This window comes from Salmo trutta, chromosome 16 (assembly GCF_901001165.1).
Source record: "Salmo trutta chromosome 16, fSalTru1.1, whole genome shotgun sequence".
NCBI classification, from domain to species: Eukaryota; Metazoa; Chordata; class Actinopteri; order Salmoniformes; family Salmonidae; genus Salmo; species Salmo trutta.
The window spans coordinates 10,869,790-10,883,724 of NC_042972.1; the positions used below are offsets into that span (position 1 = coordinate 10,869,790).

The window sequence follows — 13,935 nt, forward strand, 5'->3', positions numbered from 1 at the left end:
CACCCTTACACCTCCATGTGGATCCGAGCACAAAGGAAGCACAGTGCTTGATTCTCAAACAGCACTATTGGACTTGGTGGAGGATTCAGCTGGGCATTCCACACAGCCTTACCATTCCACAGCTAACCGTATTAGAGAAAGCATCGTCAAGGTTACAAAAATAAACCCCCTTTATAAACACAGTACTGGTAGTAACCATGGATTTATGCTGACTTGCAAATTCCTCTGAAGCTGCATCTCATATTGACTTCAATATTGTGGCTAGGGTCCACTAACAACCATCCTCATTATTCCCATCCAGGGATCAGTCTGAGCCGATATCCTCATTATTCCCATCCAGGGATCAGTCTGAGCCGATATCCTCATTATTCCCATCCAGGGATCAGTCTGAGCCGATATCCCCATTATTCCCATCCAGGGATCAGTCGGAGCCGATATCCTCATTATTCCCATCCAGGGATCAGTCGGAGCCGATATCCTCATTATTCCCATCCAGGGATCAGTCTGAGCCGATATCATCTTTGGCTGACGTGTTTTTGGTATAATGCCTCAGAACCACTACTCTTGCATCTATGTCCTATATGTCTTTATGTCCTATACAGTGCTTTTGGAAAGTATTCAGACCCCCTGACTTTTTCCCCACATATTGTTACGTTACAGCCTTATTAAAAAAAAATGTTTCCCCCTTATAAATGAACACGCAATAGCCCATGATGACAAAGCATTTTTTCCGCATTTTTTGCATATTTATTCAAAATAAAACCCATAAATATCACATTTACATAAGTATTCAGATCATTTACTCAGTACTTTGTTGAAGCACCTTTCAGAGTGATTACAGCCTCGAGTCTTCTGGGGTATGACGCTACAAGCTTGGCATACCTGTATGTGAGTTTCTCCCATTCTTCTCTGCAGATCCTCTCAAGCTGTCAGGTTGGATGGGGAGCGTCGCTGCACCGCTATTTTCAGGTCTCTCCAGAGATGTTCGATCGGGTTCAAATCAGAGATCTGGCTGGGCCACTCAAGGACATTCAGAGACTTGTCCCAAAGCCACTCCTGTGTTGTCTTGGCTGTGTGCTTAGGGTCGTTGTCCTGTTGGAAGGTGAACCTTCACCCCAGTCTGAGGTCCTGAGTGCTCTGGAGCAGGTTTTCATCAAGGATCTCTGTACTTTGTTCCGTTCATCTTTCCCTCGATCCTGACTAGTCTCCCAGTCCCTACCACTGAAAAACATCCCCACAGCATGATGCTCCCACCACCGTGCTTCACCGTAGAGATGGTGCCAGGTTTCCTACAGACATGCCGCTTGGAATTCAGGCCAAAGAGTTCAATCTTGGTTTCATTAGATCAGAGAATCTTGTTTCTCATGGTCTGAGGGTCCTTTAGGTGCCTTTTGGCAAACTCCAAGCGGGCTGTCATGTGCCTTTTACTGAGGAGTGGCTTCGGTCTGGCCACTCTACCATAAAGGCCTGATTGGTGGTGTTCTGGAAGTTTCTCCCATCATCACAGAGAAACTCTGGAGCTCTGTCAGAGTGACCATCGGGTTCTTGGTCACCTCCCTGACCAAGGCCCTTCTCCCCCAATTGCTCAGTTTGGCCGGGTGGCCAGCTCTATGAAGAGTCTTGGTGGTTCCAAACTTTTTCCATTTAAGAATGATGGAGGCCATTTTGTTCTCGGGGACCTTCAATGCTGCAGGTATTTTTTGGTACCCTTCCTCAGATCTGTGCCTCGACACAATCCTGTCTTGGAGCTCTACGGACAATTCCTTTGACCTCATGGCTTGGTTTTTAATCTGACATACACTGTCACCTGTGGGACCTTATATAGTCAGGTGTGTGCCTTTCCAAACCATGTTCAATCAATTGAATTTACCACAGGTGGACTCTAATCAAGTTGTAGAAACATCTCAGGGATGGTTAACGGAAAAAGGATGAGCTCAATTGGTTTTTTTAATCTTTAATACATTTGCAAAAATGTATAAAAATCTGTTTTCGCTTTGTCATTATAGGGTATTGTGTGTAGATTGATGAGGAATATTTTTTTTTAAATCCATTTTAGAATAAGGCTGAAACGTAACTTAATGTGAACTTGAATCATCAATAAACCCAAAGCCATATTACCGCGACGGCCTCGATCTTGTAGTCATCGTCGCTGCTGGGCTCGGTGAGGTCCAGTAGAACAGGACACACTTTGGTCTCCATGTCGCCTTTGCAGATGAGGCCCTGCTCTAACAGCACCAGCAGGGCTGCCTGACTGGTCTTCCTCACCTGGGGAAAAATACCATCTGTCAGTACTGACTGCTTTACTTCAAAATATACTATACAATATATAGTGTTTACTTAGCCTGGAAATGCACGTGTTCTGTTCAGTTCACTATGGTAGCCTTTCTTCCTAGAATTTGTTTAATGTATTACGAGCTTGTTGAATTTCCAATAACAATTAACATTTACAATTCATAGGCACAAATGACAGGCAAGCGGTGTCAGTAATCACAATTGCTTAAGATAATGTCACGGTTTTGTTGTGGTCCATTGGGAGTCCTATGTGTTCCTACCTGGTTATTGGGGTCTGTGAGATAATGAACCACGATTGGCACCAGATATCTGGAGAAGGCTGCTGGGAAGTTGGGCTGGCTCTCGTGTAGGAACATGGCAATGTTGGGCACCTGCTCCATCAGCTCAGCGCGCACTGTGGGCTCTGAGGACACACACACACGGAGATGTTCACAAACATGCGTACTAAACAAAAGTTCTAACAAAACAATACATTTTTATTTGGGGTTAATTGCATGTAAAAGTTAGTCAATTAATTTATTACATTTTACTCCAGTGGATCGCTAACCTTCCATGTCCAATTCAAGTGACAGCAATTAAAATGGAATTGACCCCAACCTCACAAACAATTGACAGAATTGTCAAATTATATGAGACAGATAAAAACAACATCTACCTCCATCTTCAGACATTCGGGCAACTGTCTCCATGACGCTGATGAAGTCATTCTCATTGTCACTGAACTCTCGAAGCACATCAAGCAACCCGCGTGCCACGATCTGCCTAGAAAGCAACACAAGCACCAAGTTAGTGCCAACATCTAGCCCAAGTAGCACAACACAGCGCTACCGGCCCGTAGCTGACGAGTAAATTACACACACGCACTTGGAAATCACCCCAATGAGGACTTGAACTCAACAAGCAGAGCATGAAAAATTCATTCCCATGAGTGGAGTTCAACTGGGGGCAATGGAGGTGTTTGGAAAGGTAATGTGCATGCTAACGTCTTGAAAACCACTGAGGGCATCAGGCAGGCTTTTATCTTTGATTGGGCAGAAAGCAAGAAGTGACCAAATAAGAAACACCTAGGTCAAACCACGCCCGTCATAACAAGCGTGGCGCCTAGTGAGTTCATGTCTTGAAGCACAGGGTGAAAAGACCTGGTAGTATGGAATGCCCAGCCTACACTCAGCCCATTCACTGATGCCCGACATCATTTGTTATATTCCAGCCATGCCATGGCATAAGCCCAGGTTTGGTGAATTCAAACCAGAACTTTTAAAATCAACAGTGTATTGTGGTCCTACATTACAAAAACAAATGGCAGTCATCATGAGCATCACATTATCTCTAAACTTTTGCCATTGCTTCCCTGTGCCGTGTTTGCAAATGCATCATCATTTTCGTTCCTACCTGTTGAAGACATTTTCGCTGAAGGCGTATTTCTCTAGTCTCCCCAGGGGGGTGAGATTGTCTTGCCCTGCATCCAGAAAAGCTGTGATCCGAATCCCGTCGCACTCTGATCCGTAGTCATCAAAACCAACTATCCAGACAGAAAAAAAATCACAACTTCACAAACATGTTAGTTCACGCTGAAGTGACTGAGTGTGGACAGTAGGTACGGTGCAGTCGGAAAGTGACTTTTCCCACATTGTTACGTTACAGCCTTATTATAAAATTTATTAAATAAAACGTTTTTTTTCCTCAGCAATCTACACACAATACCCCATAATGACAAAGCGAAAGCAGGTTTTAGAATTTTTTCCAAATGTATTAAATCTTATTTGCATAAGTATTCTGACCCTTTGCTATGAGACTCGAAATTAAGCTCAGGTTCATCCTGTTTCCATTGATCATCATTGAGATGATTCTACAACTTGATTGGAGTCCACCTGTGGTAAATTGAATTGATTGCACATGATTTGGAAAGGCACACACCTATCTATATAAAAGGTCCCACAGTTGACAGCGCATGTAAGAGCAAAAAACAAACCATGAGGTCGAATTGTCCGTAGAGCTCTGAGACAGGATTGTGTCGTGGCACAGAGCTGGGGAAGGATACCAAAAAGGATCCAAGAACACAGTGGCCTCCATCATTCTTAAATGGAATAGGTTTGGAACCACCAAGACTCTTCCTAGAGCTAGCCACCCGGCCAAACTGAGCAATCGGGGGAGAAGGGCCTTGGTCAGGAAGGTGACCAAGAACCCGATGGTCACTCTGACAGAGCTCCAGAGTTTCTCTGTGACGATGGGAGAACCTTCCAGAAGCACCACCAATCAGGCCTTTATGGTAGAGTGGCCAGACCGAAGCCACTCCTCAGTAAAAGGCACATGATACGCCTGGAGTTTGCCAAAAGGCACCTAAAGGACTCCCAGCCCATGATAAACAAGATTCTTTGGTCTGATGAAACCAAGATTGAACTCGTTAGACTGAATGCCAAGCGTCACATCTTGAGAAAACCTGGCACCATCCCTACGGGGAAGCATTATGGTGGCAGCATCATGCTGTGGGGATGTTTTTCAGCGGCAGGTACTGGGAGACTAGTCAGGATCGAGGGAAAGATGAACAGAACTAAGTACAGAGGGACCCTTGATGAAAACCTGCTTCAGAGCACTCAGGACCTCAGACTGGAGCGAAGGTTCACCTTCCAACAGGACAACGACCCTAAGTACACAGCCAAGACAATGCAGGAATGTCTTTTGAGTGGCCCAGACAGAGCCCGGACTTGAACCCCATCAAACATCTCTAGAGAGACCTGAAAATAGCTGTGCAGCGACGCTCCCCATCCAACCTGACAGCGCATGAGAGGATCTGCAGAGAAAAATGGGAGAAACTACCCAAATACAAGTGTGCCAAGCTGTAGCGTCATACCCAAGAAGAAACAAGGCTGTAATCGCTGTCAAAGGTGCTTTAACAAAGAACTGAGTAAAGGGTCTGAATACTTATGTAAATGTGATATTAACAGGTTATTTTTTTATACATTTGTAAAAATGTATAAAAACCTGTTTTTGCTTCATCATTATAGGGTATTGTGTGTAGATTGATGACATAAAAAAAACATTTAATTCCTTTTAGAATAAGGCTTTAATGTAACATGTGGAAAAAGTCAAGGGGTGTGAATACCAAATGCACTGCAAGTAAGCACTTTCATCTGGAAAAGGAACCCCTGCCTGTCAGATTAGGCTCAGTGTTAGAATTATAATGTTGATATAAGTGCGCTTTGGGTTGACCTTTGCGCAAGTAATACGACACCACATTTAACCTCAATATACATAGTAAGCAAAGTGAAAAAGTGACAGCTACTGCACTGCCTGTTTCAGTTACAAAATGAGTGGCCTATGACAAGACGGAAAGATGGATATTGGTAATAATAACTTGCCTGAACCCAGAGGGAGGAATCTGACACAAAGTTAGGGGTTAGCCTAGCGGTAAAGAGCATTGGGCCAGTAACCGAAAGGTCGCTGGTTCGAATCCCGAGCCGACTAAGTGAAGAAAACAATATTGATGTGCCCTTGAGCAAGGCACTTAACAGTAATTGCTCCTGTAAGTGTCTGCGGTTAATAGCATCTGCTAAATGACTAAAATGTCAATGTAAAATGTAACAGCCTTACATTTCATGTGGACAAAGAAAGTCAATCAGAAACTACAGGCTTCCCTCACCACACTTTGGAAGGTGTCAGTAAAATCCTGCATTGAATGTGCATCAGTAAATCTTTCTACATGAACTTCACAAGAATTCAACATGGCATTTGAAACATATTGGTGAGGGGGAAATACTCACAGTCATCCAAATCATCATGGCCATCTTCAAAATATAAAGACAGACCTGCAAAATGATGAGGACAGATTTTACAAACATGAAATCATTAATACCTTCAGTCAAATGGTACCTGGTGATCAGCAAATACATCAACTGTTACTATGAGAAAGAGAGAAAAGGGGCAAGCTAGCAAAACAAATTGCAGTCATTCAATCTTGTCTGTAACAGTTGACATAATGGGACAATTCGGAGTACAACGCATTTCTCATCCCTGGATTGAGGTATGTTTTCCAAGCCATATCGTGCACCAGCTCTGCAGTGTCTTAATCCTTAAGAGTCTAAGCTGGAATAAATAAAAAAAAAAACAAAAAAAAAAAAAACAATAACAGATTAAAACAACAACCGTTGGTAAGTCATTTGTGACGTCACACTGAGTATGTTTTGAGATGATGGCCATACCAAGGATAATTTTGCTATTTGATTTAGAATTTTAGGATCCCTTAAGGCATAAAAAAATATATACAGTACCAGTCAAAAGTTTGGACACACCTATTCATTCAAGGGTTTTCCTTTACTTAAAAAAAAAATGTCTACATTGTAGAATAATAGTGAAGACATCACAATTCTGAAATATGTTTTTCAACAGGACAAAAAGACCCAACACACCTCCAGGTGACCAAGAAGGAGAGTGATGGAGTGCTGCGTCAGATGACCTGGCCTCCATAATCACCCACCCTCAAACCAACAGATGGTTTGGGATGAGTTAGACCACAGAGTGAAGGAAAAACAGCCAACAAGTACTCAGCATGTGTGAGAACTCCTTCAAGACCGTTGGAAAAGCATTCCAGGTGAAGCTGGTTGAGAAATTGCCAAGAGTGTGCAAAGCTGTCATCAAGGCAAAGGGTGGTTACTTGGAAAAATGTAAAGTATATTTCTTTAACAATTTTTTTGTTACTACATGATTCCATATGTGTTTTTCATAGTTTTGATGTCTTCACTATTATTCTACAATGTAGAAAATAGTTAACATAAAAACTCTGGAATGAGCAAGTGTGTCCAAACTTGACCTGCACCGTATATATACAGTGGCTTCGGAAAGTATTCAGACCCCTTTACTTTTCCCACATTGTTACGTTACAGCCTTATTCTAAAATGGATGAAATAAATACAAATTCTCAGCAATCTACAAGCAATACCCCAAAATGACAAAGCGAAAACAGGTTTAAGAATTTTTTGCAAATGTATTAAAAAAAAAAAAATTAAACTTAATTTACATTAGTATTCAGCTCCTTTCCTCCAAGACTCGTAATTGAGCTCAGGTGCATCCTGTTTCCATTAATAATCCTTGAGATGTTTCTACAAATTGATTGGAGACCACCTGTGGTAAATTCAATTGATTGGGCTTGATTTGAAAAAGGCACACACCTGTCTATATAAGGTCCCACAGTTGAAAGTGCATGTCAGAGCAAAAACCAAGGCATGAATTTGAAGGAATTGTCCATAGAGCCCCGAGACAGGATTGTGTCGAGGCACAGATCTGGGGAAGGGTACCAAAACATTTCTGGAGCATTGAAGGTCCCCAAGAACCCTGTGGCCTCCATCATTCTTAAATGGAAGAAGTTTGGAACCACCAAGACTCTTCCTAGAGCTGTTCGCCTGGCCAAAATGAGCAATCGGGGGAGAAGGGCCTTGGTCAGGGAGGTGACCAAGAATCCGATGGTCACTAATAGAGCTCCAGAGTTCCTCTGTGGAGATTGGAGAACCTTCCAGAAGGACAACCATCGCTGCAGCCCTCCACCAATCAGGCCTTTGTGGAAGAGTGGCCAGATGGAAGCCACTCCTCAGTAAAAGGCACATGATAGCCCGCTTTGCCAAAAGGCACCTAAAGGACTCTCAGCTCATGAGAAACAAGATTCTCTGGTCTAATGAAACCAAGATTGAACACTTTACATCTGGCGGAAACCTGGCACCATCCCTACGGTGAAGCATGGTGGTGGCAGCATCATGCTGTGGGGATGTTTTTCAGTGGGAAGGACTGGGAAACTATTCAGGATCGAGGGAAAGATGAACGGATTAAAGTACAGAGAGATCCTTGATGAAAACCTGCTCCAGAGTGCTCAGGACCTCAGACTGGGGCGAAGGTTAACCTTCAAAAAGGACAACGACCCTAAGCACACAGCCAAGACAATGCAGGAGTGGCTTTGGGACAAGTCTCTGAATATCCTTGAGTGGGCCAGCCAGAGCCCGGACTTGAACATGATCTAACATCTCTGAAGAGACCTGAAAATATATGTGCAGCGACGCTCCCCATTCAACCTGGCAGAGCTTGAAAGGATCTGTAGAGAAGAATGGGAGAAGCAGGTGTGCCATGCATGTAGCATCACACCCAAGAAGACTTGAGGCTGTAATCACTCCAAAAGCTGCTTCAGCAAAGTACTGAGTAAAGGGTCTGAATACTTATGTACAGTCGTACCCAAAAGTTGAGAATGACACAAATATTAATTTTCAAAGTCTGCTGCCTCAGTTTGTATGATGGTAATTTGCATATACTCCAGAATGTTATGAAGAGGGATCAGATGAATTGCAATTAATTGCAAAGTCCCTCTATGCCATGCAAATGAACTGAATCCCCCCAAAACATTTCCACTGCATTTCAGCCCTGCCACAAAAGGACCAGCTGACATCATGTCAGTGATTCTCTCGTTAACACAGGTGTGAGTGTTGACGAGGACAAGGCTGGAGATCACTCTGTCATGCTGATTGAGTTCGAATAACAGACTGGAACCTTCAAAAGGAGGGTGGTGCTTGGAATCATTGTTCTTCCTCTGTCAATCATGCTTACCTGCAAGTAAACACGTGCCGTCATCATTGCTTTGCACAAAAAGGGCTTCACAGGCAAGGATATTGCTGCCAGTAAGATTGCACCTAAATCAACCATTTATCGGATCATCAAGAACTTCAAGGAGAGCGGTTCAATTGTTGTGAAGAAGGCTTCAGGGTGCCCAAGAAAGTCCAGCAAGTGCCAGGACCATCTCCTAAAGTTGATTCAGCTGCGGGATCGGGGCACCACTTGTACAGAGCTTACTCAGGAATGGCAGCAGGCAGGTGTGAGTGCATCTGCACGCACAGTGAGGTGAAGACTTTTGGAGGATGGACTGGTGTCAAGAAGGGCAGCAAAGAAGCCACTTCTCTCCAGGAAATACATCAGGGACAGACTGATATTCTGCAAAAGGTACAGGGATTGAACTGCTGAGGACTGGGGTAAAGTCATTTTCTCTGATGAATCCCCTTTCCGATTGTTTGGGGCATCCGGAAAAAAGCTTGTCCAGAGAAGACAAGGTGAGCGCTACCATCAGTCCTGTGTCATGCCAACAGTAAAGCATCCTGAGACCATTCATGTGTGGGGTTGCTTCTCAGCTAAGAGAGTGGGCTGACTCACAATTTTGCCTAAGAACACAGCCATGAATAAAGAATGGTACCAAAACATCCTCTGAGAGCAACTTCTCCCAACCATCCAGGAACAGTTTAGTGACTAACAATGCATTTCCAGCATGATAGAGCACCTTGCCATAAGGCAAAAGTGATAACTAAGTGGCTCTGGGAACAAAACATTGATATTTTGTGTCCATGGCCAGGAAACTCCCCAGACCTTATACCCATTGAGAACTTGTGGTCAATCCTCAAGTGGCGGGTGGACAAACAAACCAACAAATTCTGACAAACACCAAGCATTGATTATGCAAGAATGGGCTGCCATCAGTCAAGATGTGGCCCAGAAGTTAATTGACAGCATGCCAGGGCAGATTGCAGAGGTCTTGAAAAAGGGTCAACACTGCAAATATTGACTCTTTGCATCAACTTCATGTAATCGTCAATAAAAGCCTTTGACACTTATGAAATGCTTGTAATTATACTTCAGTAGTCCATAGTAACATGTGACAAAAATATCTAAAGACACTGAAGCAGCAAACTTTGTGGAAATTAACATGTCATTCTCAAAACTTTTGGCCACGACTGTACATGTCATTTTTTTTATACATTTGCAAACATTTCTAAAAACCTGTTTTTGCTTTGTCATGGGTTATTGTGTGTAGATTAATGAGGAAAAAAATTAATTTAATCCATTTTTAGAATAAGGCTGTAATGTAAGAAAATGGGGGGGAGGGGGGTCAAGGGGTCTGAATACTTTCCGAATGCACTTATATACATTTTTTTTACTGGTACCCAGCTACATTCAGACTGGTCTTGTGAGTGTCCTGGAGCTAAACAACAAATATGTACACTACCTTTCAAAAGTTTGGGATCACTTAGAAATGTACTTGTTTTAAAATAACATCAAATTGATCAGAATTACAGTGTAGACATTGTTAATGTTGAAAATGACTATTGTAGCTGGAAACGGCAACAACAAAAAAAATCACGGAATATCTACATAGGCGTACAGAGGACCATTATCAGCAACCATCACTCCTGTGTTCCAATGGCACATTGTGTTAGCTAATCCAAGTTTAATTTTACAAGACTAATTTAATCATTAGAAAACCATTTTGCAATTATGTTAGCACAGCTGAAAACTGTTGTTCTAATTAAATAAGCAATAAAATTGGTCTTCAGACTAGTTGAGTATCTGGAGCATCATTTGTGGGTTCGATTACAGGCTCTAAATGGCAAGAAACCTTTCATCTGAAACTCGTCAGTCTATTCTTGTTCTGGCCTGTGACGTAGGATGTCAAATCTGAAACCACTTGAACCCTACGTCACAGCCACTGAGATCCCTGCAATCCTTACATTGTAACTCAGCAGAAGAGACTGGTTTCATCACTATAGCTCATTCAGAGCTCGAGATATGTCTAAAATAATTCCGATTTTAAACATGATTAATATAAGATTAAAGTTGAGTTCCTAATGAGTTCAGGAAGCCAAACTAGAGCTCTGAGATGTTCATAGTGATGGGGTCAGATGTTTTGACCAAGACAGACCTTCAGAAAATATGCACATTTTCTCTAACACTAAACATACAAATATGTATTTTACAGTTAAGGTAAAATCTTATAGTTAGTCATTTATAATTTAATTAAACAATATTTAGAAAGCATATAAGTAATTTCAAGCCTTATTCATACAGTTTTGTTGAATTGGAAATACAAAATATTTCATGGTTTCATAATTATCATATTTGTACTGTGTACCTGAGCTTGTATCCTCAAGTGACTACACCTCAGCAATGTATAACTATTTTTTTTTACACAGATTACATTTAACTGTTTTTAATACTACGTCACATTTGTTTTGAGCCAACTTCGCTGTCGGACAGAGAGGGGCACCTGGATCACAGCTGGGAGGCAGCCAGGTTCCAAATCATATGCAAGGCGAGATTGTTCAGGCCCCCTCAATACACACAGGAATGCTGTCTGACCCTAGTACAGCTGTAAGCAAGCGGTTCGGGTCTGCTGGCTAGTGGGGCATTTAGCCTAATCCAGTGGTAACAAGTAAGACCAAGAGTGCAGTAGCCAGCCAATGTTAATTAAACACAGAACTAGGAAATGTTCCTCCAACTCAAAAACAAACCTTTACCATAACAATTTAGTGTATACTGTTTCAGCCAATGAAAATAATGAACTAACATGAGCTACGTACCTAATTTGCGCAAGTACTGGGAAGTTATATACGGTTACCAAATCACAAGCTTGCTGCACGTCATTGTTTTGAGATGGATTTGGAATGCCAAGATATCGGTGTAGAGGCTAGCAAGCTAGCTAGCAAGATACAGTAGTTTAGGCATGAAAGCAAGTCGACCTGACATATTTAGCTAACATTACATTTTAAATTGACCTAACACACAATACATTATAGCTACAACCCATACCTAGAAACATGTGCAGTGTTAGTGTTGTCAACAAGCAGATATAAATACTAGAACTTGCTAGCCAAGTTATCCCTTTCGCTTGAAAACACAGCTTGCTGCCCATGTAACGTTAGCTAGCTATCATTATTGCTTGAAAACAACACACAATAAATCTAGAAATTATGTGTCAATGTAGGCGACTTTTCACAAGACACCCTAAACGGTATTTTGACAAACACGAGTTCGTTAAAGTTTCGAATAAACGTTATTATCATAGCTAGCCACATACCTGCCATCTTGATTATATGCTCGGTGATCTATTGTTTGGGCTGTCACCATAGAGAATGATAGAGGTATCGTGTGGCCAGTGAGGGCTTCCACCATTTTAACAAAGACAGTACAGTATAACTGCAGTCCAAACAACATTTTTATCCCCTCGGCCCTCACACTAGCCACTTTGATTGCCATCTTAAGTGGAGGTCCAATTTACTAACGTTGCCCATTACCCTCATTTTAGCTCAAGGGAGCGAGTGAAGAACTTTGATCAGTTGTGGGGTTGATATGACCCACAATTCAATGCAAATTGTAGTCACGAGTCATACTCCGGAGTCCGCAAAGTGTCAAATTGAATCAACACGGCTGCATTTTCGGCATGTCAGACAAAATTAGGACACTAGCTTGCTAAAAAAAAAAAAATGTAGATGACATAGATTTTTGCATTGGCTTAGTTTGGTAGTGGGGAGCCTATAAAACGTAGCTAGCTTCATAAACATATTTTGGAGAATTCTGAAATGTATTGGAATTAATGACCAAACTATAAAACTAGCTTGCTAGCTATGGGTAACTGTAGTTAGCTACCTGACAGGAGTGCTAGCTAGGTACATTAATAGCTTTAGGTTGGTTGTTTTTAAGCTCAATTTCAAGATTTCCACCTCTCCGATCATCACTCTCCCTCGCTTGGGCAAGGGACATTTAAGGTACACTTTTTTTAAAATGTAACCTTCATTTAACTAGGCAAGTCAGTTAAGAACAAGTTATTACAGTCAGTGTTGCCAACTAATTTCCAGGGTAAGTTGATTTGTTGCGAAATTATGTTGTGATGTCATTGCGTGATAACGTAAAACTGCGTCATTACGTAGAATACACAATAACGTCACTCAAATTGACTGGTCATCTCGCCCAAAAATATGATTTGACATTTGTTCAGGTACAGACTCCCACTCTTTTCTGTACAATTTTGATTGAGACATGTTGATTGATGTTGTAAGTTCTGTTCAAGATCAAACATTCGTGACCAACTATATTCATTGGGTTTGGCTCGTCGAACCCGTACTACTACTGCTGAGTGTGTGACAGAGAAAATCGTTTGTGTCATTTAGAGGGAAAATTCATGCATTTTAGCGTTTGATTCACTTTTCAAAAGTTTCCAAATACATTTTTAAAAGTAGCTACATTTTTTGCCTGGTGTTTGAAAAAAAAAGTTGCCAGGGTAGTCTGAAAAGTTGCTAAATCTAGCAACAAAATTGCTAAATTGCCATCACTGGGAACAGTGGGTTAACTGCCTTGCTCAGGGGCAGAACAACATTTTTTTTACCTTGTCAGCTCGGGGATTTGATCGAGCAACCTTTCAATTACTGGCCCAACGCTCTAACCCGGATGTGACGATGTAAAACGTTATTTAAGGAGTGAGGGTTTAGGCCCGAGGACTGTGAACTTTGAATTTGGACTGCAGCCTTTGAAGATGGGCTTAAACTACTCCAATAGAAATCCCCAATCACACTTGTAGGCAATGTCATGGCAATATTGGCTTGCTAATAGTGCGCATGTGCAGGCTGTCAAATCAGTCACTCCTTCGATACAAAGTAATTTCACAAGGTTGGAGTAATAAGCCGTTCAACTACTTAAGACATTTGGCCAAATCTAGGTTTTGCCAATAGATTTCGAGAAAATGAACAACTCAGCTATCAGTTTTCACTTCTCAAACCCCAGCCTGGTCTGTTTGGCAAGCGTTTCTGGAAATCTCGCGATGTTGCGCCTCTGGGTTTTGAAACTCCACAG

At 42.0% G+C, this 13,935-nt stretch overlaps 1 protein-coding gene across 2 annotated transcripts in view; it reads right to left on the bottom strand.

Moving 5' to 3' along the window:
* Nucleotides 1–12,225, bottom strand: part of LOC115150075 (serine/threonine-protein phosphatase 4 regulatory subunit 1) — a 31,587-nt gene extending 19,362 nt beyond the window's left edge. For both annotated transcript variants that reach the window (XM_029692981.1, XM_029692982.1), the window contains exons 1-6: nt 12,167–12,225; nt 6,054–6,098; nt 3,685–3,814; nt 2,948–3,054; nt 2,553–2,695; nt 2,119–2,265 (exon numbers count right to left, since the gene is read on the bottom strand). In XM_029692981.1, the coding sequence (XP_029548841.1) occupies nt 2,119–2,265; nt 2,553–2,695; nt 2,948–3,054; nt 3,685–3,814; nt 6,054–6,098; nt 12,167–12,173 (579 nt within the window). In that variant the 5' untranslated portion in view covers nt 12,174–12,225. The remainder of the gene's footprint in view (nt 1–2,118; nt 2,266–2,552; nt 2,696–2,947; nt 3,055–3,684; nt 3,815–6,053; nt 6,099–12,166) is intronic.
* Nucleotides 12,226–13,935: the final 1,710 nt, after the last annotated feature.